Consider the following 26248-nt stretch of genomic DNA (forward strand, 5'->3'; position numbering starts at 1 on the left):
CTACACCGTGCAGCGTGACAGCAGCAGATGTAGCGGGCTAACATTCAAGCTAACCTGAACCCCCAAACGCTGTGGACATCTGAACGCTGATTGGCCGAGACGCGACACGTCCATCAAAGATGTTTTATTGTGAAGAGCACCACTCCACACTTTTCTCCGCGTCTCACTGCAATCTCAACGGCAGCGAGCCAGGTGACCCCCAAAAACAAAAACTCTTCGGATCTCAACGATTCACGTGGATGACCTATTTTGAGTTCAAAACGGTGAATTTCACCGAAAGGTGACAAGTTTGCAGGTATGTAAATGACAGCCTTGATTTCATTGGCTTACTGACTAGGATCCGCTGGTCATGGAGGACTCGTGACTCGCGTCATAACCAGGAGACGGTTTATTAAACAGCACAAAAGTCTGGATACTTCCACATGGTACACAACTCATAAATATCCCCCAAACCAAAAGCTCCGCCCCCCCGCCCTCCAACACGATCAGTCATGTGAACGTGAAGCCAGATGATAGCACCCACACATGGAAACATCCCCGTGTGCAGCATGACGACACAAAGAGGCCTCAAGTAGAAAAGAAACCCTCCAGAAGTCAATCTACGCAACGACAAGAACCCCGTGGGGTCACCGCACGGGGCGTGGGCTGGCTAGCCTCCGGGGTCACTCGCGTCCCACATGGCGACCCCGATGGGGTTCTTCTCAAGGATAGAGAGTAATCTTACATATGCCGGACATCATCATCTGCTTGTGTGTGTGTATGTGTGTGTGTGTGTGTGTGTGTGTGTGTAGTGGAGGTCTTCACAGGGCCAAGACCCACGGAACGTTACCCGAACACGCATGAAGTCCCCTTCAACAAGACCCCCCCCCCCCCCCCTGTTGTCATGACGACACTACAACGAGGACACCTTCCGAGATCCCAGTGAGTCCAGCGGCGATCCATCATGAACGTTCGGGGCAACATTTGAAGAATTGAAATGTAAAAAGAAAAGTGATTAGACGACCAGCTCGGGTCCAAAAATGCATATTTTGGGGAATATACGCGGACAGAGGAGAAACCATCTGGATGCTTGGGGGGGGGGGGGGGGCGCTGGTTCCCCCAGTCCTGTGAAGACCTCCACGCCACACGTTCACCCAACAGTGATGATGTCATAGTGAATCAACCATGACATCATCACTGAGGATGCTGGCTGAGGGATGAAGCTCCTTCATGGGGCTTCATATCAACACCACCGTGTGTGTGTGTGTGTGGGGGGGGGGGGGGGGGGGGTTCAGAGTGGTTTCAGAGTGATATGAAAGAAGAACTCTTCAAACAGGAACAAATGCATTTTAAAGATCTTTAACCTACTCGAGAGAAATCAATAACACCAAAAAGCATAAATTATCTTGTGGAATCAGGAAACAGCCACACTGCACGAAGAAGAGCGAGAAACAGACCAATAAATAGAAGTGAGGGGGGGGGGGGGGTCAATGTTAAGGCAATGCAGTGGCATGTTCTGCTGGGTTTCTGGACATGTTAAAAGGAAAGATCTCACTTCATTAAATATACTTGTCATTTGCACACCAACAACAAACAGAAATCTTTCGGCGCTGTGCGTGTTCTCTGGCTCGAGCCGGACCCCTGGGCCCCTGACCCTGGGCCCCTGACCCTGGGCCCCTGAACCTGGGCTCTCGCCGCACAGACAGCGCGGGCAGTGTGACGCTCGGCGCCCCGTGACGGGCGGGCAGCTAACATGGCAACACAAATAAAACGTTTAAAATATAAAAACTCATGACATAAGGGTGGGGGCGGGGCCTCTAGTGGATGTAGGCCCGGTAGACCGCAGACATGTCGTTGTCGGACTGGTCCAAGGCCTTGGCCCGCTTGTACACCTGCAAAGGAGAGCATGGCGTCATGGTCATGTCACCGGGAGAGGACGCGCCACGGCGGTCAGGACAGGGCGAGCGTTACCTCGTTGGCCGCCGCGGCCATCGGGGTCGGGTGGTTGGCCATGTCCCCCATGGAGATGGCGAGCCTCAGGTCCTTCTGGATGTGTTTCAAATAGTAGTCCGGCTTAAAGTTGCCCTGGAGAATATCTGGACACGCCGGAGGAAAGAGTGTTATTCTCCTCCAGACCTGCAGGGCTGAAGTTATACACGCTGTAAAAATGCAGAGGTCCGGTCTTACTTTGGCATTTCTGGTCCACGAAGGTGCTCGCCATCTGGCCCTGGCACAGGATGTCCAGGAAGGTCTGCTGTGATTGGCCCGTGGCCTGGGCCAGGGTCAGCCCCTCTGCTATGGTGGCCATGAAGCTGCCCTGCACCATGTTGAGGATCAGCATCATCCGCGCCGCATTGCCCGCTTCCCCTGAAACGCACACAGGGCCCACAGCCGTCCTCTGGTTAGCTTAGCACGACGCCCGGCTCCAGCTCCTCTGATGAAACTCTCCACGTGTGCACGGCGTACCCAGGAAGAAGGAGGTCTTGCCCATGGCCTGGAAGCAGCTGCTGCAGTCCTCGTACACGGTCCGGTCTCCGGCCGACAGGATGACCAGCATCCCGTCGTTGGAGAGCTGCTGGCTTCCTGCCACCGGGGCCTCCAGGAAACGGCCCCCCCGCGAGGTGATCACCTGACATCAGGGAACAGTTAATACAGCAGGATGCGATCCAATAATGGTAGTTGCTACTATATATATATATATGTAAACAAATATATTTCTAAATAAATATGTACATTTATTTATTTATATATATATCTATTTATAAATATATATATTTATAACTAAATAGAAATATATATATTTAGTTATAAATGAATACATTTATAAATATATATTAATAAATAAATACTTTTATGAATATATATTTATAAATAAATATATATAAATAAATAAATCGAAAACAAATATATATATATAGATATATTTCAGATGGAACAATAATAAAATATAGCAGTATTTATGCTATCCAGATAACGGTAGCTGCTTCTACTGTATCTATTCCTGATGGATAAATTCCACAATTACTTTTAAAGGTTTGGATAGTTTGATGGAAAGAAGCTTTAAAATCATTTCAACAGTGCATGAATCGTTACTGGGTACCGAGTACGAGGTATGGCTGAGGCGTATAGGTGAGCTCACCCGTGAGAGCTCTGTGATGGTCTCGGGGTCCACGGTGGACATCTCCACATAGCACCTGCCTGGTCTGATTCCCTGCAGCACGCCGCTGGGCCCCATCACCAACTAGAGGCAGGCAGACACACACACACACACACAGGAGGAGGGGGGTGGGGTGTCAGTGACTCCCCTCCACAGGAAGCCGGGCCCTGCAGCTGGTACTCACATCCCGGGCCGCCTTGGGTCCAGAGACACAGGAGAACGTGATGTCACACGTGGACGCCACCTCGGCGGGGGTCCGGCCTAACCGGGCTCCTTCCTGGATGAACAGGTCACACTGCAGCAGAGCGGGGGGGGGGGGGGGATAGAGACAGTTATGACTCATCATCACGAGCCAACACAGGATGCTTCTAGTCAGCAAACATGCATCAATCTGCCACAACCAATCAGATTAGTGCTGGCAACCTCCTCAGTTAATGTAAATATATTGAAAAATGTATATTATTAAATATAAATGCATATACATGTCAGGGCTCTAGACTAACTTTTTTTACTAGGAGCACAGTGGCCCCTAACTTAAAATTTTAGGGGCGCAAGCAGAAAATTTAGGGGCGCACACTATAAATCGACTTGCAAAGTTTTCCCATCATTTTTACTGTATTACTGATAAATAATTTGACAATATACAATCTTATGCCTGTTTGCCTTCATGAACTGCAAAACATTCACAACAGAGAACTCTTCAGAAGTTACTGTATTGAGTTTAAACATATTTTAAGAGAAAACATACCTTGAGCATGTGCATGTTGCACTTCGATGTGGCCAATCAAAACATTTATTGGTTTCTAGAGATGCACCGATCAGGTTTTTGGTGCCGATCACTGAAATCAGTATCTGCCGATCACCGATAATACCGATCACCGAAATCAGTATCTTCCGATCCGATAATACCGATCACGGTGTTGATTGAAGCATTCTATTTATTGTGGAGCATTATTGCTATGAGGACTATGAGGAAATACATATATAAAGCAACTCAAACATTAAATAAATTACCGATTTCTTTAAACATTTAGGACTTTTACTTTGAAAAATGTCCTAATTGATACATTAAAATTGTTTGATTGCTATTGTAGGGGATTTCAGATATGTATGGAACACATCTGCATCATTCATTTCCTGGAACTCTTGGGGAAATCTATTTACAGGACTTTTCTTAACATACACAAGTCTGACTTATTTTTATAAACTCTTCCTTGGTTCAGTAAAAATGTTTTAATGTTAGCATAATTTAAGCTAAATCTCAGAAACGATCTCTAAAGATACAAAATCAGTTCATTGTTTACTTTTATATGTTCGTGTATGATTTGTCGACATCTTATTTTGAAAAACGGATGTTGTTTCACATGGTTCTTTCCGCTAACTTTGCAAAACCGGATGTTGTCACTTAAATCCTTCCGCTAACTTTATCAAAACCCTCTTTGCTCCCGATGGAATGTGTTTAGCGTGAGCATCAGGCTCTAGGGGCTCAGAGCCTCAGACATGTGAGAGTCGGCTGAGTCGACCCAGAGATTCAACTCGGGGGACGGGGACGCCGCTCGGTGGTGAGGATCCCCTCTGACCTCTGACCTCTCACTCTGCGGCCCTCGCCGGGCGCATCGTCTCCGCTGCGGTGCGCCTCTTTTCACACATTAGCCCCCCCCCCCCCCCCCGCTCACACAGGCCAGCCTTATTCTTCGGTTTTCGTCTCCTTTCTTCTTCTTCTGGAGTTAATGTCGGTTAGCAAACCAGTCATTCAGGCATTACCGCTAACTATAGTGGGCTGAAGTGTAGAACAAGTTTGTCAGCAACAAAAATATTTAATAACAACAACAACAAAAATCTGCTAATTTACTGGTCGCGCATGCACGAGTTGATGAAAAATTTACTCGCACTGTGTCTAATTTTAGGCGCAAAATGCGACCATTTGGTCGCAGTCTGGAGCCCTGTATATATAATATATATAAATGTAATATATATATGTAAGTTGTATATCTTTACAGGTGGAAGAGGCTCTTGGTAGAACCTGCAGCACCAGAATCAGAAGCGTGGGACCAGACTTCCCGTGTCGTTCTCCTCTGACCCGTCTGCACCAGACGCTTTGTGCTCGTACCTTTTCTGCCGTGCGGTTCCACACGGTGACCACGTGACCCATCTTCAACAGGTTGGAGACGATCCCGCTGCCCATCAGGCCCAGACCCAGGAACCCGATCCTGAGGCCAGGAAGACAGTGAGCCCACGAGGACGTGACCCCGACAGCCCCCTGGTGGCGGGCTGGTGTTCATGCTGACGTCAATACCTTTTGTCTGTGGGCGTGATGCTGCCGCTGATGGCCGTGCTGTCTGCTGCCTGGATGGACGTGGACCCGGAGTCCTGCAGGCAAAGCAACGGTCACCTCCCTGCTGCCGGGACCCGAGGCCCCGGCGCCGCTGAACCCAACAGTACGTACCTCTTCAACGATCTTCAGCCGCTTGCTGATGGGCTCCATGGAGGAGGCCGGCTGTGAGGGTGAGACAGGAGTCATTCAGAGATGGACCAGTCGAGCTGGTCTCACAGGTGGAGGACTCCAGGGCCAGACCACGAGAACAGAACCCCCCGATGGAGGGCTGTCGGCTTCCTCTTACCTTCTCACACTGGCTGAGGAGGAAGTGATGGAAGTGTGGGTCGTCCTTCACGAGCTGCAACAGAGAACGAGTTCATGAGACGCCGTCGACATGGAGCCCAGACCACCATGAGGACCCATGAGGACCCATCAGGACCGATCAGGACCCATCAGGACCCGTAGACCAAGACCAGGCTCACACACATGTTGGATTCACAGGCCCTAACATGCTGCGAAACCTCCGTGTCTACACGAGTATAAACCTTAAATAAAGTTGAAGAGACAATAGTTTGATGAAGAGTAAACATGTAAATAAATGTTTATTCTTTGAATCAAACTGTGTGAATAAATCACATTTAATGACTTCTCCAACGTGTTGGGGTTTAAAGGAGTTTCCCCAGGAGTCCCAGGCCGTGTCCAGGGGTTCTGAGGACCCGTCAGGCTCTAGTGACCCTGAGCATGAAGGACTCAGTGAAGCGGCTCCCGGGGGTCAAGGTCACCGTGACCTCTACGACTCCCCTGAAGGGTCCTCAGGCAACTCCAGGTACAGGTACAGGGGAGCAGCTGGAGCTCCACGGGGTCACAGGACAGCGCCCCCTGCTGGTCACTGGAAGGTGAGCAGCAGGGGGCGGAACAGTGAGCTGCCCTCTCTACTGCCTGTCTGGGTCCTTCTGGACGCACCACACACACACAGCTTCAGGAGCACCACCAGGTCAGAAAGTGAAGCACCACCAGGTCAGAAGGTGAAGCTCTGCAGGTGGAGGCGGGCGGTGTGTGAGTTCACCTACACTGCTCTCCCGGGTGAGTCCTGGTCCCGGCCTCTCTGGGTCAGAGTCCGTCAGGTCCTTGAAGAGCAGAGACACACATTCACCTTCTGCATGCCGCGGGGGGCCGCCTCCACGGGACCAAAGAGGTCTGCTTCACCTGCACCAACCCCGTCGCCCTGGCCATGTGCCCTTGAGCAACACACCTAACCCAGAGTTGTAGCTGTGATTACGGTGTCAGGGTTTTTCCTGCATAGAGAACATTTGGGCGCGCGCCTAAGCCGTTTTCCCGAACGCCTATGACAAATCCCGAGCGCCGAAGGGCTCGGTCACACCAGACGCGACTATAAAAAAACGCAGAACTGTTCGTATTTCTCGCAAGCATGTTATGAGAGAACCCTGGATGACGGTGGGTCTGATGAACTCAATACGCAGGCGTGATCGTCTGTTCAAACTCCAGCTGGGGAAACCAGACAGTCATCCTGCGCGGGCAAAATGTCTCACCTACAGAAATATATTAAACAAAGCCAAACCAGACGCAAAACAATTGTACTACTCTAACCTCCTCAATGAATATAAGTACGACTCAAGGAAGACTTGGCGAGTGATTAACTCGATCATTAACAAATCCAACGACAAGTCTCGTATCTCGGATGTATTTTATGTCAATGGCAAAAAGGAAGTTGACCCTAAAAAGATTGCAGATGGGTTAAAACTAATATGCTAATAAATAAATCAAATAATCCCCCAGATCAAGATTTTAGGCTTGAAATTGACGGGGCAAATGTCTCAAAAGTCCAGTGCACCAAGTTCCTTGGTGTCTATATTGACGACAATCTGCGCTGGCATCAACATATTGACAGTTGTCGGAAGCGCATCTGACGGCACATTTGCCCTGCGCTCCGCAAAAAATATACTCTCAACAGAAAATCTGCGTTTGTTGTACCACAGCCTTGTCCATCCGCACCTCTTGTATTGTAATATGCTCTGGGGATCCGCAGCTAAAACTCAGGTCAAATGTCTCGAGATTTTACAAAAAAGGGCTGTGCGGATCATCTGCAACGTGAAGAATAATGAACACACTGAGCCGCTTTTAAGAGATTGGGCATTCTGAGATTTACAGATCTACATTTGTGTCAGACAGGAATTTTTATGTACAGATTTATGAATAATAATCTGCCACATAATCTGTTACATATGTTCACAAGGAACACAAATGTCTACGACCACAACACGCGGCTGCGTGGTGGCATTCATATAAATAAACATACAGTTCACATTGTATTTAAAAGCTTCATCTGTAGAGGTCCAAAGCTCTGGAGACAAATTCCGGACGAGGTCAAATCGGCATCCAGCATCAAGGCATTTGCTTCTCGACTTAAACGCCATCTCACTTCATTTTGAAAGTTATTATATTGATATACAGCCTGGTGGCACAGTACAATAGAGGAAACATATTTAAAATAAAATGTATATACATAATTTGATGTTCGTGATATTATTTTTATTTATTTTTTCTAAGTTATCAGTAGTTCACATTTGTCTTTTATTAATATTTTTACTATGACTGTTTCTTTTGGTTTTCTTTTCTTTTTCCTATTCTGGTTTCATATTGTTGTTGCTTGTACGACATTTTATGTTTTCATCCATATGTGTGTGTACTGTCTGTGCCTGTGGTAGTTGGGAGGGGGGGGGGGGGGTGAAAGGGTTAGGGGAGGGGCCGTGCAACTCCTCATCTCAGAGGAGCCTACAGACCTCGGTCTTTGGACGGTCCTCCATTCGCAATTTTTTTTTCTGTTGTTAATGTCTGCCAGTATGTACACGTTATGCATGTACTTATGGAAAATAAATTACTTACTTACTTACAGCCGCACCAAAAACGCCTTGTCAAAAACCTGCCGGGCAAAACAGCGCGGTGTGCCTGTGGAGCGGACCTGCGCTTAAAAGTAGAAATATTCTCAACTTAAAGCGCGAGGCGCACAGCTCATCAATGTCACACTCGGCCAATGCAGCCAATCGAATCAAGCAGGAGGCTTTCCTTCCTGTTTTCCCGAGGAGAACCTCATATTATATATTATTAGGGCTGTCAGCGTTAACGCGTTAATCTATGCGCTTAATTTGGCCGCGTTAACGCACTAAAATATTTTAACGCAACTTTGTTTATTTTTTTTAAACCGCGGCAGTACGGTTTGACACTGTTTCCGTTTTTAAAACAATTATTTCTCCGCGAAAATAAGGATCATAAATCAGTTTAACTCGTGGATGAATCAGTCGGGTTTCCTCCTGCTCCTCCTTCCTCCCGTCTCCCCCTCTGACACACAGAGGAACGGAGGGGCGACGTGTCGGGACACGCGGCGCGGAAAGAACTCGTCACACGAAACCTTCACCGTGATTGGTCAATCCGTTTGTCTGTCAACATTTCGGGAAAAAAACAACCAATGAACACTCAGTAAATCACAAAGGACCTCCCACCTCACAGGTGAGGCTCTATAGCAGCCTGTCAGTCAGAGAACCAGAGGACACGGCGCGAGGACAATGAGCCTTATTTCAGAGCTGAGATTGTTCTGGAATGTTTGATGTAGAACACGGGGGTATGTGTCACATGCAAAAGACTTTAAAAGGTGAATTTAATTTTGTTTGTAAAATGTATAAAATGCCCCCAGCCTCCAGAGGGTTAACGTGACATATGTGAATGTCAGTCAGTTACCAAGGCCACTGGTTCTGCTGTTCAGTGTTAAAGATGACAGGACCAATGGGGTCTCAATATACATTTTTTTTAAATTACTAATCTGATGTTTCACTGAAGAAACAATTTATCATCCACGATATTAAATACCTCGCTGGCACTTTATAGGTAGGAGCCTCTTTGAAAACACAGCTCTGTGTGAAGTTTTGTCTTTAAAAAGAAGGAACAAACTTTTAAGCGCGATTAATCGCGATTAATTAATCGCAATTTCAAAATGTGCGATTAATTAGTTAATTTTTTTAAATCGATTGACAGCCCTATATATTATATTAGCGGTATTTGGTATTTAATTACGAAGATCTTTAGAATTCTAAATCTAAACACGACTCAAACTGACTCCCGCTCGGTCCGAAGTGCAACTGAAGCCTCGCCATCGAGACACAACTCATGGAATAGATGGTGGTGTTCGCTGTACTCTTTCCTTTCTTTATATATTGAACCCAAAATCAATGGTTGGTTGCGCACGCAGGTCCGCTCCACAGGTGCACTGCGCTGTTTTGCCCGGCTCATTTTTGCCAAGGCGTTTTTGGTGCGGCTGCGTTTTTTAGAGTCGCGTCTGGTGTGATTGTGCCCTGAGGCAAAAAAAAGTCTGCGATGGAAAAAATAAAATAAAAAATGTCACCGTTTTTTTCGGAGCACCGAAGACCCATTTTGACCAAGGAAAAACCCTGGGTGTACGGGTCACTTTGGATAAGAGTCGGCTAAATGACCTGCAGCCCAAAGGAGGTGAACCGTAGCTCCTCCCACTAGAGTGAATGTTACTCCTGATGGACAGGTGAACCTTAGCTCCTCCCACCAGGGTGTGAATGATACTCCTGATGGACAGGTGACCATAAGCTCCTCCCACTAGAGTGTGAATGTTACTCCTGATGGACAGGTGAACATAAGCTCCTCCCACTAGAGTGTGAATGTTACTCCTGATGGACAGGTGAACCTTAGCTCCTGCCACCAGGGTGTGAATGTTACTCCCGATGGCCAGGTGAACCTTAGCTCCTCCCACCAGGGTGTGAATGTTACTCCTGATGGACAGGTGAACCTTAGCTCCTCCCACCAGGGTGTGAATGTTACTCCTATACATATAGAAAGATATTAGAAAATATTAAGGAGAATATTAATATTGTTATTAATGTCTTATGAAGCATAGGGGTAATGTTTACTCTATGCAAATGTAAATGGCAAGAATTAATGTATGTTGCATGAGAGTGACTGTATGTTAGTATTATAGATTGACGAAGCCGGTTGAATTCCGTGAAGTGACTCTCAATAACAAGAGACTTTTATTGTGAAGGTGACTTTAATTGACGGGACTCTTATTGTGAAAGCGACTGGAACCGGAAGTGACCGGAAACAGGAACAGTATGAGACTCCGCGTGTGGAGGAGTTCGTTCTCTTTTCTCAGGTAAGCCCCGAAGGGAAGGTTGTGCTCCCGGAAGGTGCCGGGAGCCGGCAGCCTGGACACGAGGGAGAGCGCGTTGAATGTTTGATTCACATTTCCTGCCATTAAGTGTTGATAACTTAATCCACGCGCGTCCGGAAGCCTGTTGTCCACCATCTCTGAAGTGCCCAGTTTCAGAATATTCAACAATACCAAAGTTAAACTTCGATACGATACCTGCCATAAATATCGTGATTTCCGATACTCACGATACCACAAATACGATACAGGTATATTTATCTACAAGTACTATAGAACTTCTGTATAGTTGCTTTCCCCAGCTTGTTCCTATCCAGGCTTTTCTTCACTGTCACCTTGACATCTCGTGTGAGAGAGCTGTGAAGCCCCGCCCCCTGTGTAGCCCCGCCCCCTTGGCAGCGGAGCAGAGATCACGCTTCACTAAAGATACTACAAAACTATGAAAAGCGTTGTAGTTTTTAAAGTACGGGTACTTCTTAGTACCAGCATGCAACATGACATCCAGGTACTCGTAAAGGTCCAGGTACTAGACCAGGTCCGGTTACTAGTCCAGGTACTAGGACAAGTCCAGTTACTAGACCAGGTCCAGTTACTAGTCCAGGTACTAGGACAAGTCCAGTTACTAGTCCAGGTCCAGGTACTAGACCAGGTCCAGGTACTAGTACAGGTCCAGTTACTAGTACAGTTACTAGTCCAGGTCCATTTACTAGTAGTTACTAGTCCAGGTACTAGTCCATGTCCAGGTACTAGTCCAGGTCCAGTTACTAGTAGTCCAGGTCCAGTTCCTAGTCCAGGTCCATTTACGAGTACAGTTACTAGTCCAGGTCCAGTTACTAGTACAGTTACTAGTCCAGGTCCATTTACTAGTACATTACTAGTCCAGGTCCATTTACTCGTACATTACTAGTCCAGGTCCTAGTCCAGGTCCATTTACTAGTAGTTACTAGTCCAGGTCCTAGTCCAGGTCGTTACTAGTCCAGGTCCATTTACTAGTACAGTTACTAGTCCAGGTCCAGGTACTAGTCCAGGTCCATTTACTAGTACAGTTACTAGTCCAGGTCATTACTAGTCCAGGTCCAGATACTAGTACAGGTCCAGGTCCTAGTCCAGGTCGTTACTAGTCCAGGTCCAGATACTAGTACAGGTCCAGGTCCTAGTCCAGGTCGTTACTAGTCCAGGTCCTAGTCCAGATACTAGTACAGGTCCAGGTCCTAGTCCAGGTCGTTACTAGTCCAGTTACTCGTCCAGGTCCAGGTCCTAGTCCAGGTCGTTACTAGTCCAGGTCCAGATACTAGTACAGGTCCAGGTCCTAGTCCAGGTCCAGGTCCTAGTCCAGGTCGTTACTAGTCCAGGTCCAGGTCCTAGTCCAGGTGCAGATACTAGTACAGGTCCAGGTCCTAGTCCAGGTCGTTACTAGTCCAGGTCCAGGTCCTAGTCCAGGTCGTTACTAGTCCAGGTGCAGATACTAGTACAGGTCCAGGTCCTAGTCCAGGTCGTTACTAGTCCAGGTGCAGATACTAGTACAGGTCCAGGTCCTAGTCCAGGTGTCGTTACTAGTCAGGGTTTTTCCTGCATAGAGAACATTTGGGAGCGCGCCTAAGCCGTTTTCCCGAGCGTCTATGACAAATCCTGAGCGCCTAAGGCAAAAAAATTCTGCGATGAAAAAAAAAAAAAAACTGTTCATCACGTGCACGTCAGCGAATATGTTCTCAACAGTATGTTTCAAGTCGGCTACAGCCGAACCCTCGTTCTGTTTGGATCAATAGTAATCGAGTTGATAAGCGTGTCTTCTTGTCTGATCAATACTGTGAGGTGAATGGACAGAGCGGCCAGCTGCTGATCACTCAACAGCCCGACGTGCACCTGATACTAGTATCTGCACCTGGACTAGTAACGACCTGGAACTACACTCCCCACCCTGCAGGACTTGTACACCAGGAGGTGCAGAACCAGAGCCGGCAGGATCATGAAGGATCCTCACCACCCCAACAACAGACTGTTTCAGCTGCTGCGGTCAGGCAGGCGCCTCCGTAGTCACGCTGCAAGAACAGAGAGACTGAGACGGAGTTTCTTTCCTCAGGCCATCAGGACTGTGAACTCCGACCTCACCAGGACCCCCACATAGACCCACACAACTGCCCCTCTTAGGCACACACACACACACACACTTAGTATAAATATTGTGTTGTTTTTTATTTGTAAATAGTGTGTACTTGTTGCCCTTGCACATTCCTGCTGAGCATTGCCACTTTCATTTCACTGCACACCCTGTGTGTGTATGTGACAAATAAAACATCTTGAATCTTGAATCTTGAATACACCTGGACTATTGTCAATAGGGATGCACCGATCTGATCGGCGCCGATCCATATCGGCCGATATTCCCATTATCGGTTATGATCGGCGTTCTCAAAACGGCTGATTAAACTTGGCCGATCAGATGACGTAAAATGTACGAGAACTATCAGACGTTTCAATCGCGGCGCACCGCAACGGAGACGATGCGCCCGGCGAGGGCCGCAGAGTGAGAGGTCAGAGGTCAGAGGGGATCCTCACCACCGAGCGGCGTCCCCGTCCCCCGAGTTGAATCTCTGGGTCGACTCAGCCGACTCTCACATGTCTGCCCCTAGAGACTGATGCTCACGGTAAACACATTCCATCGGGAGCAAAGAGGGTTTTGATAACGTTAGCGGAAGGATTTAAGTGACAACATCCGGTTTTGCAAAGTTAGCGGAAAGAACCACGTGAAACATCCGTTTTTCAAAATAAGATGTCGACAAATCATACACGAACATATAAAAGTAAACAATGAACTGATTTTGTATCTTTAGAGATCGTTTCTGAGATTTAGCTTAAATTATGCTCACATTAAAACATTTTTACTTTACCAAGGAAGAGTTTATAAAAATAAGTCAGACATTTGTATGTTAAAAAAAGTCCTGTATATAGATTTCCCCAAGAGTTCCAGGAAATGAATGATGCAGATGTGTTCCATACATATCTGAAATCCCCTACAATAGCAATCAAACAATTTTAATGTATCAATTAGGACATTTTTCAAAGTAAAAGTCCTAAATGTTTAAAGAAATCTGTAATTTCTTTAATGTTTGAGGTGCTTTATATATGTATTTCCTCATAGTCCTAGGCAATAATGCTACACAATAAATAGAATGCTTCAATCGACACCGTGATCGGTATTATCGGATCGGCAGATACTGATTTCAGTGATCGGTGATCAGCACCCAAAAACCTGATCGGTGCATCTCTAATTGTCAATCTATTAGCCGATCTATTTTAGCAAAATGATTTCCTCAAGCATTGCCTCCATTATTTATGGGGAAAAAAAAGATACATAGATGTCTGCTAATTACGGTGATATGGCAAAAAAAAATAGGGGGAGCACCGAAGACCCATTTTGACCCAGGAAAAACCCTGCTAGTCCAGGTCCAGATACTAGTACAGGTCCAGGTCCTAGTCCAGGTCCAGTTACAAGTCCAGGTCCAGTTACTAGTCCAGGTCCAGTTACTAGTACAGTTCCTAGTCCAGGTACTAGTACAGGTCCAGTTCACCAGGGCTTCCTGTCCTCGGTCCAGGACCAGGTGTGACCCCACTGACCTTCTCAGACGGGTCCTTCAGGGCACTGAGGTCCTCATCTTCCTCCTCCAGGATCTTCAGAGGCTTGGTGGGCGTCTTCTTTCCTTTGGAGTCCCCTTTGCTCTCAGAGTTCTGTTGGACACGGATCAGGACTGAGCTGCTGGTCCTCTCTGAAGACTAGAGACTCATCCTGTGGTTCCTACTGGTTCATGAAGCCCCTAGAGAACCTCAGGATTAAACTAACTGCACTATCCAGTCAGACATTCCCAAGAGGTCGTAGTTCAGAGTCTTCAAAAGTAGGAGGAGCCAGAGCCTTCAATTATCAAGCTCCTCCTCTTTTATGGAACCAGCTTCCAATTTCAGTCCGGGAGGCAGACACAGTCACCTCATGAAGAGTAGACTGAAGACTTTCCTCTTTGACAGAGCTTATAGTTAGGGCTGAATCAGGTTCACCTGGTCCAGCCCCTGAGACTCCGCCCACTCCTCCTCTCTACCTCCATCTGATGGATGGTGGAGGTCTCATCGTGGAATATGCCTACTATTACCATCACTTACTCTCTCACTCTCTGGTACTGACAACCCACCCATATCTACAGACTCTGCACCTGTACGCCGCAACTTTCGCACCCTCTGTCCTCCTCCCTGGCCTCCTCTGTCCTATCTGCTCTCCCCTCAACTGGCTCCTTCTCACTCATGCAGCCTAACTCTGCCGCAGACACTCTCCTCTCTTCCCTGTCTTCATCTCTTGATTCTCTTTGTCCTTTTAAGACACGACCGGTTCGGAAATCCTCTCCGGCTCCGTGGTTGTCGGACTCTGTGCGTGCCGAGAGAGCCACCCTGCGAGCGACGGAAAGGAAATGGCACAAATCGAATCAAGCGGAAGACTTGTTCTTCTATCAATCTCTCCTCTCCTCATTCTCTTCCTCTATATCTGCAGCCAAAAGCTCTTTCTACCTGACCAAAATTCAGTCTTCCTTCTCTAACCTCAAAAAACTCTTCTCTATCTTCTCCACCCTCCTTGATCCCCCCTGTCCCCCTCCTCCTTCCACCCTTTTGCCGAGCCACTTTGTCCACTACTTTACAAACAAGATAGACGACATACGCTCCTCCTTTACTAATCCATCTTCTATCACCTCACCAACACTAACTTCTTCATCCCCCTCTCTTTCCTCTTTCACCCCCTTGTCTCCCAATCAAGTTCTTAGCTTGGTGACCTCCGCTCGACCGACCACCTGCGCCCTTGACCCCGTCTCCCATTCTCCAGGCTATTGCTCCTGACCTTCTGACCTTCCTCACCATCTTATTAACAGCTCCCTCTCAACTGGCTGTTTCCCTCTGAAGGAGGCGAGAGTCAACCCTCTCCTGAAGAAACCACCTCGACCCGTCTGGAGTCAGCAATACAGACCGGTCTCTCTTCTTCCTTTTCTCTCCAAGACTCTGGAGCGAGCTATCTTTAACCAAGTGTCCTCCTGTCTCCACAGTAACAACCTTCTTGACCCTCACCAGTCTGGATTCAAGGCCGGCCACTCGACAGAGACTGGCCTCCTTGCTGAGCAGCTTCACTCTGCTAGAGCATCCTCTCTCTCTCCTCTGTCCTTATCCTTCACTCTACTAGAGCATCCTCTCTCTCCTCTGTCCTTATCCTTCACTCTACTAGAGCATCCTCTCTCTCCTCTGTCCTTATCCTTCTGGACCTTTCTGCAGCATTTGACACCGTGAACCACCAGATCCTGATCTCTTCTCTTCAGGACCTGGGGATCTCAGGCACTGCACTCGCGCTTTTCTCTTCCTACCTTAACGACCGCACTTACCGGGTCACTTGGAGAGGATCTGTGTCTGATCCTTGTCCTCTCACTACTGGGGTTCCTCAAGGCTCCGTCCTGGGTCCCCTCCTCTTCCTCTCACTACTGGGGTTCCTCAAGGCTCCGTCCTGGGTCCCCTGCTCTTCTCTGTCATTCGTTCGCATGGCTTCTCCTACCATAGCTATGCTGATGACACCCAACTGATCTTCTCGTTTCCACCGGCCGAAACACAGGTGGCTGTGCGAATCTTTGCCTGTCTGACCGACATCTCTCAGTGGATGTCTGCTCACCACCTGAAGCTCAACCCCGACAAGACCGAGCTACTATTCCTTCCAGGGAAAGACTCCCCCACCCATGACCTGACTACCACCTTCAACAGCTCTGTGTTGGCCCCTACCCTGACTGCCAGGAACCTCGGGGTGACACTCGACAGTCAACTCTGCCTGACAGCCAACATCGCTGCGACGACGCGTTCCTGTAGGTACATGCTGCACAACATCAGGAGAATACGTCCTCTTCTTACTCAGAAGGCGGCACAGGTTCTGGTCCAGGCTCTGGTCATTTCACGCCTCGACTACTGCAACTCCCTCCTGGCTGGTCTACCTGCTAAGGCCATCCGACATCTGCAGCTCATCCAGAATGCAGCAGCTCGACTGGTCTTCAGCCTCCCGAAATTCACCCACACCGCTCCGCTCCCTTCACTGGTTACCGGTGGCTGCTCGCATCCGCTTCAAAACACTGGTTCTGGCGTACCGTGCTCTAAACGGATCGGGCCCCGTCTACATCCGGGAGATGGTCACACCGTACACCCCGGCACGTTCGCTCCGCTCGGCAACAGCCAATCGTCTTGTGCCTCCTGCACCTCGAGCTAATCACTCTACATCCAGACTGTTTGCTGTCCTGGCTCCTCAGTGGTGGAACGAGCTCCCCACTGACATCAGGACAGCAGGAAGTCTCTACATCTTCAGCCTGAAACTAAAAACACATCTTTTCCGACTATATCTGGATTAAAACACAGATTTGCACTTCAGTGGCACTGGGATGGCACTTATTGTGGTACTTTTGGAGTTCGACTATGTTGAGGAAATGTTACTTCCTGTATTCTTGTCGTCTTGGTTTGTGCTCTGGGTTGAAATGCACTTATTGTAAGTCGCTTTGGATAAAAGCATCTGCTAAATGACATGTACTGTAATGTAACTATGAACTATTCATCCACTGTCATATTCATTGAATGTATTTTAACTCTATAATCTATCCTTCTGGTCACATGACATCTATTGTTCTGTCCATCCTGGAGAGGGATCCTCCTCTGTTCTCTCCTCAAGGGTTCTTCCCTTTTTTCCCCCTGAAGGGTTGTTTGGGAGTTTTTCCTGATCCGATGTGAGGTCAAAGGTCAGGGATGCCTATGTATACAGATTGTAAAGCACTCAGAGACAAATTTGAAATTTGTGAAATTGGGCTATACAAATAAACTGAATTGAACGAGGTCCAGCAGGACTTCCTGTCTGCTACAGACACAAGGTCAAAGGTCACAGGCTCCCGTAGTAGTTTGGGCTCCACGGCAAACGCCAGAGAACACAGAACAACTGGTGGAACTCAGAGATACCAACATCTATGTAGCGTGTTACGTGGCGCGCTGCATGGCGTGTCGTGCTGCGTGGCCTCACCGGCTCCTTCCCCTTGGCCTTCTTCAGGAAGTCCTCCACGGCGTCCACCGCCTGCTGGAAGCGTTTGCCCTTGTTGATCTTGATCATCTCCTCTTTGTGGGCGTGGTACGGCTTCAGCTGCTCCACCTTGATCCAGGCGCTGCACGGGACAACAAACACGGCTCACACACGCACACGCACTCTGGAGGTCGTGTGGAGGTCATACGTACTGGTCTTCAGTTCCAAAGAATTTCACAAAATGGCATTTCTTGCCCCGGGGCTTCTTCAGGTCCTTGGGAGGGCTCACCACCTGAGAGGTGAATGAACACAGTGATCCAACGTGTGTGTGTGTGTAAACAAAACAGTAGTTCAATGAAACAGCTTAAAGTTAAGGTAAATGGTTGCCTGACACAAGATGCAACAATCATGTGTTCAGCTTTTAACTCCTATTTTATTGATTCGGTGGAGGCCCTGGCCCCGAGGTCCAGCATCGGCTCAGTTGACCTGCCGCCTGTAGCTGGGGGTGAATCTAGCTTCTCCTTCCTAGAGGTCTCTAATGTTACAGTCAATCGCCTCATGGGCTCTCTCAGGAACTCCAGGGCAAAAGATGTGTATGGTTTAGACAACATGTTCCTTAAGAAACATAAAGACCCACTCGCGCTCCCGATCACCAGCATAATCAATAACACCATAGCCATAATAACACCTATCTTTAAATCAGGTGATAAAACCGATATTACGAACCATCGGCACATTAGCATCCTCCCAGCTATATCTAAAATAGCTGAGAAATCCCTCAGAGCAACTAATTGAACACCTTAACAACTCTCCTTACAAGCTACATCCCATGCAGTTTGGTTTCCGAGCCAAGCACTCCACTGACACAGCCAACTGCTTTCTCCTTGAGAATATAAAGCTTACAATGGATAAAGGGGGAGTAGTTGGAGCAGTATTTCTTGACCTCAGGATGGCTTTTGACAGTTAATCACAATATCCTTATTCGGAAAATGTCAGATTTCAACCTCTCAGCTGAATCTCTCGCATTAATGAAGTCCTACCTGGAGGGAAGAACCCAGTGTGTTAGAGTAGGTGAGGCTGTATCGCCTATGCTGGGATATGAAGTGAGTGTCCCTCAGGGTTCGATTTTGGGACCATTATTATTCAGCCTGTATATAAATGACCTCCCCAGTGTCTGTAAGGGATGTAGTATCCAAATGTACGCTGATGACACAGTGATCTATGTCCATGCAAAAAGCAAAGTCCAGGCTGCACTTCAACTCACTGATACCATGGTCCATGTCTCTGAATGGCTCTCAGATTCCTGTCTACAACTAAATGTCAAAAAGACAGTCTGCATGTTTTTCACAAAGACGGCATGTAACTCACCTGAGCCAGATGTCTATGGCTGTGTCTACTACCGCGCACTTGAGCACTTGGAGCACTGACTTTCAGTGTTCGAAGTGCGCCACTGAAAAAACCAGCAGAATTCAGTGCACTGAAAGTACCCGGATGGTGCACTGCAAACGGGCAAAAAATGTAGTGTAAAACGATGGACACTACTCGCTCTAAGCGGCCGCCATCTTGGCGACGTAGCGGAAGAGGAGGAGCCCTTTCGCCAGCTTTTCATTTTATTTCTAAAACAATGGCGGACAGCACAAGCGGTAGACCACGAAGCTACAGACCGTAAATGTAAGTATCAGCGGTAATTACACATTGTACTGGTATTACAATGTACTACTAACATGCCATTCTCAGATTAGTGAGCATACCTAGGTAGCATTAGATGCCATTGGATCTGCATGGCAGTTATGATAAGCTAGCTGGGTAATCCACCACCCGGCCAGTCCGACGAAGGTGCACTTTTATCGGACACTTTTCGCTTGACGAGCGGGGGCAGGTCGGCTCCAGCGGCAAGTCCGACGACAGATAGCTATGTCAGTCATCGGACAGTGTTAAACAACGGCTGTTCTGTTAAACAATCGAAATAGCAATTTTAATAATGGATTAACAATGGATATGCTCAGTTTAATAACGGGTTAACATGACACCGCGAGCGTTTGCACACACGCCGCCCGATAATTAATACCGTTACAATAGCTATCTAAGCTTGTCCTTCTAGAAATAATTGTAGCTTTCAATCATCGTTGTGTTGTTTTTTTAATGTCGTGTATGTATTAATTTAAATGTAATCGTGGTCTGGGACATAGCACTGAATGGCTATCCTATTTCTGTTTCCTGCCCCAGAGACGTTTCCTGGAGGTGCTGGTGCTGGTCCTCTGCTGCCCTCCCGACATCTGGCTCCAATGACCTCTGGCACCTCACATCCACCTCCAGGGCCTTGAAGAAGATGGACCGCCATCGCGTCTTCAGTATCCAGAAGGACCTCTCCACAACACACCTCGCCTTTGACAGGCAGCGGTTGTAGCTTGGAGGTGGACAGGCTGCCTGAAGGGGGTCATGAGGCAGATGGTTGGGACAGGCAGGGGGAGCCACCATCCCCAAGGATACAGTATCCTGGTGGAGGGGATGACTGCTCATAGAAGATGGGGCTGTTATTCAGGACCCTGGCATCATGCACTGAGCCCGGGGCCTGTCGAAGGCCCTGGCCACCACCCGATAGGAGGTGGCGCTGGCAAGCCAAAAAATAAAAACTAGACAGGAGATCTCGGGGCCCCAACCGTGGTCAGTCAGTGCCCAGCACAGCCATGAGGGCGTTGAATGACTCTGGTGAGCCTGAAGTCCACCCTCATGTCACTGTGGCCATCACAATACAACGCCAGCAGTGGCATTGCAACATTGATACGGCAGCGCCGCCTGGGACTGGGTGGCTGCTGTAGAGTGTGTGGGGAGGGGAAGGGAAGATTATATTAATATGCGTCATTTTATCAATAAAATGTTGTCATTGAGGTTTTGTAGTCTTTTATTTCATTTTCTGATTTATATTAGAATTGCTGCATGTTTGTAACAATAATTAATATGCCTGTGTGTTCAATTGCTAATCGATTCCTGTATCAGGGTGAACTTCACTACAACAGAGATGTGTATAAAAGTACAGTCAGTCAAAGTAGGCCTATTACTGTGTGAATTCACCAAGATGATGCCTATCATTTCAGTGGATAATTCTTAAAACTAATTGGAATCTAGGGACAAACATGTACAGAGTTGTCATGTTTAATTTCCATATGGTGTGTATGTGGATTGCAAAGAAGAAGGCTACTTCTGACAAAGATAATTGAGAATTTAGCATACCTAGCGAGGAGAATTTAATTGCAACTACTACATGAAGCTATGCTGTGAAGGTAAGGCAAAATCACAATTACATTTACATATACCATCTCGACTTCAGCCAGAAGGCGGAGGCTCCTGCCGCGATTGTGGAGGTATCGCAGTTTCCACATGGGGTGGAGAAAGGGGTAAACAAGGGACAACAAGGGCAAGAAGTGCATTCATTTGGTCACTTTAAGGGTTAGGGTATCGCAAGCAGATTTGCATACGTCACTCCCGGCTTAATTTCGCGGGTGCCGTGAACAGATTTGCGTCCGTCACTTCCGCCAAGTGGTTAACGGTTAAGTGTTCCATTTGAGACAGCACTTCATCAGCGACGCAGTGCACTGCAATGCATATACCATATACTTATTTTTATAAACTCTTCCTTGGTACAGTAAAAATGTTTTAATGTGAGCATAATTTAAGCTAAATCTCAGAAACGATCTATAGAGATACAAAATCAGTTCATTGTTTACTTTTATATGTTCGTGTATGATTTGTCGACATCTTATTTTGATAAACGGATGTTGTTTCACGTGGTTCTTTACGCTAACTTTATCAAAACCCTCTTTGCTCCCGATGGAATGTGTGTACCGTGAGCATCAGTCTCTAGGGGCAGACATGTGAGAGTCGGCTGAGTCGACCCAGAGATTCAACTCGGGGGACGGGGACGCCGCTCGGTGGTGAGGATCCCCTCTGACCTCTGACCTCTCACTCTGCAGCCCTCGCCGGGCGCATCGTCTCCGCTGCGGTGCGCGGCGATTGAAACATCTGATAGTTTTTCTCGCAGATGTTACGTCATTAGCAGAACTTTTTACTCTTTTAAACACGGCCTGAAGACCTGGATTTTTATCCGTCAGGTGTGTGAGCATGAACTGTGACTCCCTCCTCAGTGATTGTGTTAATAATTATTGTTTTTATGTCTTTTAAAAAATGATTTTATGAAGAGGCCAGTATTTTATCGTAACCTGTATGTTTACTGCTTTTCTATTATGTTACCGTGTTAACCTCTTACTCCTTTAGTGAAGGCTGTAACATCTGGCCACAGGGACCAAAGCTGAAATTTAGCCTTAGCTAACGTTAACACATTTACCCATGGGTTGATTTATGTGTCCGGTCCCTGTACAAATAAATAAATGAAATGAAATAAATGAAATGAAAGTGTAGCTTACCTTCCCTGGCCATGGTGGGTAACGACCGAGCTTCCCCCTGAAAGAAGAAGATATACATTTAGAGAGGCGCTACAGACCCCCCCCCCCAGGTCCAGAGGAGATCCGCTCGTTTGTTTACGCTTTCAAAACATTTGTTTCTGGTTGGGACTTTCATAAAAGGTCCTATTGTTGTGTGTGTGTAGGTACATATGTTTATACGGGGGCAGAGGATGTGTGTGTGTATGTACTGGGTTATGTAAAAACTGGATACAGGTGTGTTTCTGCACTAAAAACTCCAGATATGGGAGTGTGTAGAACGCTCTGCTCTTCCTCCTCTGGTTCACAGGAACAACACCACACTAATGATGACAGAACCACCACAGTGAGGGCCGGTGGGCCCCCACGAGGAGGGGTCCCTTCACCAGGCAGGGGCCTGAGGGCTCGACTGGGCTTTATGGTGCAGTGAGGTCCCAGACATGGCAGACATATTGGAACAGCAACTAAAGGGGCAACTCAAGCAGCAACTAAAGGGGTAACAAGCATCCAGGGTTTTTCCTGCATAGAGAACATTTGGGCGCGCGCCTAAGCCGTTTTCCCGAGCGCCTATGACAAATCCCGAGCGCCTAAGGCAAAAAAAGTCAGCGATGGAAAAAAAACAACAAAACTATGTTCATCACGTGCATGTCAGCGAATATGTTCTCAACAGTATGTTTCAAGTCGGCTACAGCCGAACCCTCGTTCTGTTTGGATCAATAGTAATCGAGTTAATAAGCGTGTCTTCTTGTCTGGTCAATACGCAGCTGTGAGGTGAATGGACAGAGCGGCCAGCTGCTGGTCACTCAACAGCCCGACGTGCACCAATACACCTGGACTATATAGGGATGCACCGATCTGATCGGCGCCGATCCATATCGGCTGATATTCCCATTATCGTTTTTTTTCGGCGCTCTCAAAACGGCGTATCAACCTTGGCCGATCAGATGACGTAACATCTGCGCGAAAAACTATCAGACGTTTCAATCGCGGCGCACCGCAACGGAGACGATGCGCCCGGCGAGGGCCGCAGAGTGAGAGGTCAGAGGTCAACGAGGGGATCCTCACCACCGAGCGGCGTCCCCGTCCCCCGAGTTGAATCTCTGGGTCGACTCAGCCGACTCTCACATGTCTGCCCCTAGAGACTGATGCTCACGGTAAACACATTCCATCGGGAGCAAAGAGGGTTTTGATAAAGTTAGCGGAAGGATTTAAGTGACAACATCCGGTTTTGCAAAGTTAGCGGAAAGAACCACGTGAAACATCCGTTTGTCAAAATAAGATGTCGACAAATCATACACGAAGATATAAAAGTAAACAATTAACTGATTTTGTATCTTTAGAGATCGCTTCTGAGATTTAGCTTAAATTATGCTCACATTAAAACATTTTTACTTTACAAAGGAAGAGTTTATAAAAATGTCAGACTTTTGTATGTTATGAAAAGTCCTGTATATAGATTTCCCCAAGAGTTCCAGGAAATGAATGATGCAGATGTGTTCCATACATATCTGAAATCCCCTACAACAGCAATCAAACCATTTTAATGTATCAATTTGGAAAATTTTCAAAGTAAAAGTCCTAAAAGTTTAAAGAAATCTATGATTTCTTTAATGTTTGAGGTGCTTTATATATGTATTTCCTCATAGTCCTAGGCAATAATGCTACACAATAAATAGAATGCTTCAATCAACACCGTGATCGGTATTATCGGATCGGCAGATACTGATTTCAGTGATCGGCACCAAAAAACCTGATCGGTGCATCTCTAATTGTCAATCTATTAGCCGATCTATTTTAGCAAAATGATTTCCACAAGCATTGCTTCCATAATTTATGGGGAAACAAAAAAAAAATACATAGATGTCTGCTAATTACGGTGAAACGGCAATACAGACCGTGCGAGCGTAGCGCGCAAAATTTTTTTTTGGGGAGCACCGAAGACCCATTTTGACCCAGGAAAAACCCTGGCATCAACTAAAGGGGCAACTAAAGCAGCAACTAAAGATCAACTAAAGGGGCAACTCAAGCATCAACTAAAGGGGCAACTCAAGCAGCAACTCAAGCAGCGCTCCTGTAACGCATGAGCTCAAGGCTATGTCGCAGTCAGGATGTACTGCGCATGTCAGGAGCCCCTGTGTGGTCGTTCTCCAGCGAGTAGTCCGACCGGTGTTACGGTTCAACAGGCGACCGTGTTAACTGGCGACTCCTCACGTATAGCTGTCCTCGCGAATGCCGCGTTGTATTTATAATGTAGTAATGCAGTGTACATCCTAATATAAACGACACAGTAAACAACGCATCCCGAGTGTTCCAGCTCCGCGGTGTGCTCGTCGTGCCACGGTTCAACGCGCTGGGTCAAAGTCTCCAGTTAGCACGGTGGCTTCTCAACCCGTAACACCGTCTCCGGGGCTGTTGCTACCCCCCAAAGGGGCTCCGGGAGCCTGAGCCGTGTCCGGTCCGAGAGGCACACGACTGTCACTGCCAGCCGGACACGAAGACGACGTGAAGCTGCAGTTAGCCTCCGAAGCTAGGACAGCTAGCACGTAGCACTGCACGGACCGTTTACTACGAGCAGCTGGCCTACACACACACCAACAGACCCGAGAAAGACCGCTTAAAGACGGCTCTCTCCCCGGAAGTAGAGCGGTCTCGGCTCGGGTAACGCTGTAGCTGCTCCGCTAACCCGCAGCTAACGGCCGAGTCCGGATCCCCCACAGAGACCAGGGACCACCCGAACCTCCACCCCGCGGACACATGCCGGCGCATCTCACCACACCAGGTCCCCGATCCTCAGATGCGCTGTCGCCATCTTACAACTTTAATACAACGTCGCACTGACTGAGAGACAACACCCCCACTAGGCACGTGACCGGGCGAGCACTTCCGGTCTGTGCGACTTCCGCTATAGCTTTAGAAGAACACTGCTTTATGTTGATGTATGTACGTATATATATATATATATATATATATATATATATATATATATATATATATATATACATGTATAGTATGTACTTTAGTATTAAATACTATATGTATATATAGTTATATATATAATTATATATATAGTATGTACTTTAGCATTACATACTATATATATATATATATATATATTAAACAATATAAGATAGATAACATAAGATATATACTTTATTAATCCCCAAGGGGAAGTTAGTTCTCTGCATTTAACCCATCCTTAGTTATTAAGGAGCAGTGGGCTGCAGTGATGCGCCCAGGAAGCAACTGGGGGTTCAGTGCCTTGCTCAAGGACACTTCGACTTGCAACTAATGGGGAGAGCCGGGATCGAACCGACAACCCTCTTACCCCACTGAGCTACAGCCGCATATACTATGTACTTTAGTATTACATACTATATATATATATTCAACAAAATATTTGTATAGTATGTACTTTAGTAGTACACTGCTCTATGTTGATGATATATATATACATAGTATGTACTTTAGTAGTACATACTCTATATTAATATAGAGTATGTACTTTACTAGAACACTGAATGATGTGGATGATTTTATATATATATAGCATGTACTTTAGTAGTACACTCCATGATGTTAATGAAAAGTTGTCAGGAACAATTATATATTTTATATAGATATATTTATACATATATTCATACATATATTTATATATATATGTTTGATTTTTGACTTTGATATTTCAACATGGTTACAGCTGAATTGCGTTGAGTTTTGTGCTCATGTATTCAGTTTTGAAAACAATGTGTCAAAATGTGAAAATTGCTGCAAATATAAAGTGTTGAGCAGGAACAGAGTTCATGGATCCTGGAGAACGTGATCATTGAACGCTTTGTGTGAAAGCATCGGTCAGCTGACACCTGACTGCAGGAAGAGGTTTGACCACGTGACAAATACTTTTTACTAACGCATTACAGTATTATATATAAGTTGTTAACTCTAAACAGTGCTGAATGAATAACGTTTCTCATTATTATTTCCTACAAAAAGTGCCCTTCCAGCAGCTTTAGGGGAGCTGTTATATTTAGATATGCAATGCTCTGTATGGGATCCCCATCATCAAATATAGCAAACTGAATGACACAAACAACGG

The 26248-nt window shown here is 46.9% G+C and overlaps 1 protein-coding gene and 1 long non-coding RNA gene across 6 annotated transcripts; one reads left to right on the top strand and one right to left on the bottom strand.

Annotated features, from left to right (window-relative positions):
* Positions 1 to 373: 373 nt before the first annotated feature.
* On the bottom strand, positions 374 to 25025 carry glyr1 (glyoxylate reductase 1 homolog (Arabidopsis)). 5 transcript variants are annotated; one of them, XM_056406654.1, is made up of 16 exons: positions 24927 to 25025; positions 22141 to 22177; positions 17932 to 18011; positions 17723 to 17861; positions 14275 to 14385; positions 6524 to 6580; positions 5758 to 5811; positions 5583 to 5633; positions 5433 to 5506; positions 5247 to 5346; positions 3321 to 3431; positions 3119 to 3220; positions 2446 to 2608; positions 2167 to 2346; positions 1951 to 2075; positions 374 to 1871 (listed from the first exon to the last, which is right to left on the bottom strand). In XM_056406654.1, the coding sequence occupies exons 1-16, from the start codon at positions 24962 to 24964 to the stop codon at positions 1797 to 1799; spliced, it is 1497 nt and encodes a 498-aa protein (XP_056262629.1). In that variant the 5' UTR covers positions 24965 to 25025; the 3' UTR covers positions 374 to 1796. The 5 variants fall into 5 exon arrangements, with proteins under 5 accessions (XP_056262629.1, XP_056262630.1, XP_056262633.1 ...); XM_056406655.1 differs by lacking the exon at positions 6524 to 6580; XM_056406658.1 differs by lacking the exons at positions 22141 to 22177; positions 24927 to 25025 and adding an exon at positions 19088 to 19169.
* Positions 19305 to 20407, top strand: LOC130188349 (uncharacterized). Its single transcript, XR_008830604.1, has 2 exons — positions 19305 to 19390; positions 19946 to 20407. It is a non-coding gene; the product is annotated as an uncharacterized LOC130188349 (long non-coding RNA).
* Positions 25026 to 26248: the final 1223 nt, after the last annotated feature.

Source organism: Pseudoliparis swirei, chromosome 23 (assembly GCF_029220125.1).
Source record: "Pseudoliparis swirei isolate HS2019 ecotype Mariana Trench chromosome 23, NWPU_hadal_v1, whole genome shotgun sequence".
Classification (NCBI taxonomy): domain Eukaryota; kingdom Metazoa; phylum Chordata; class Actinopteri; order Perciformes; family Liparidae; genus Pseudoliparis; species Pseudoliparis swirei.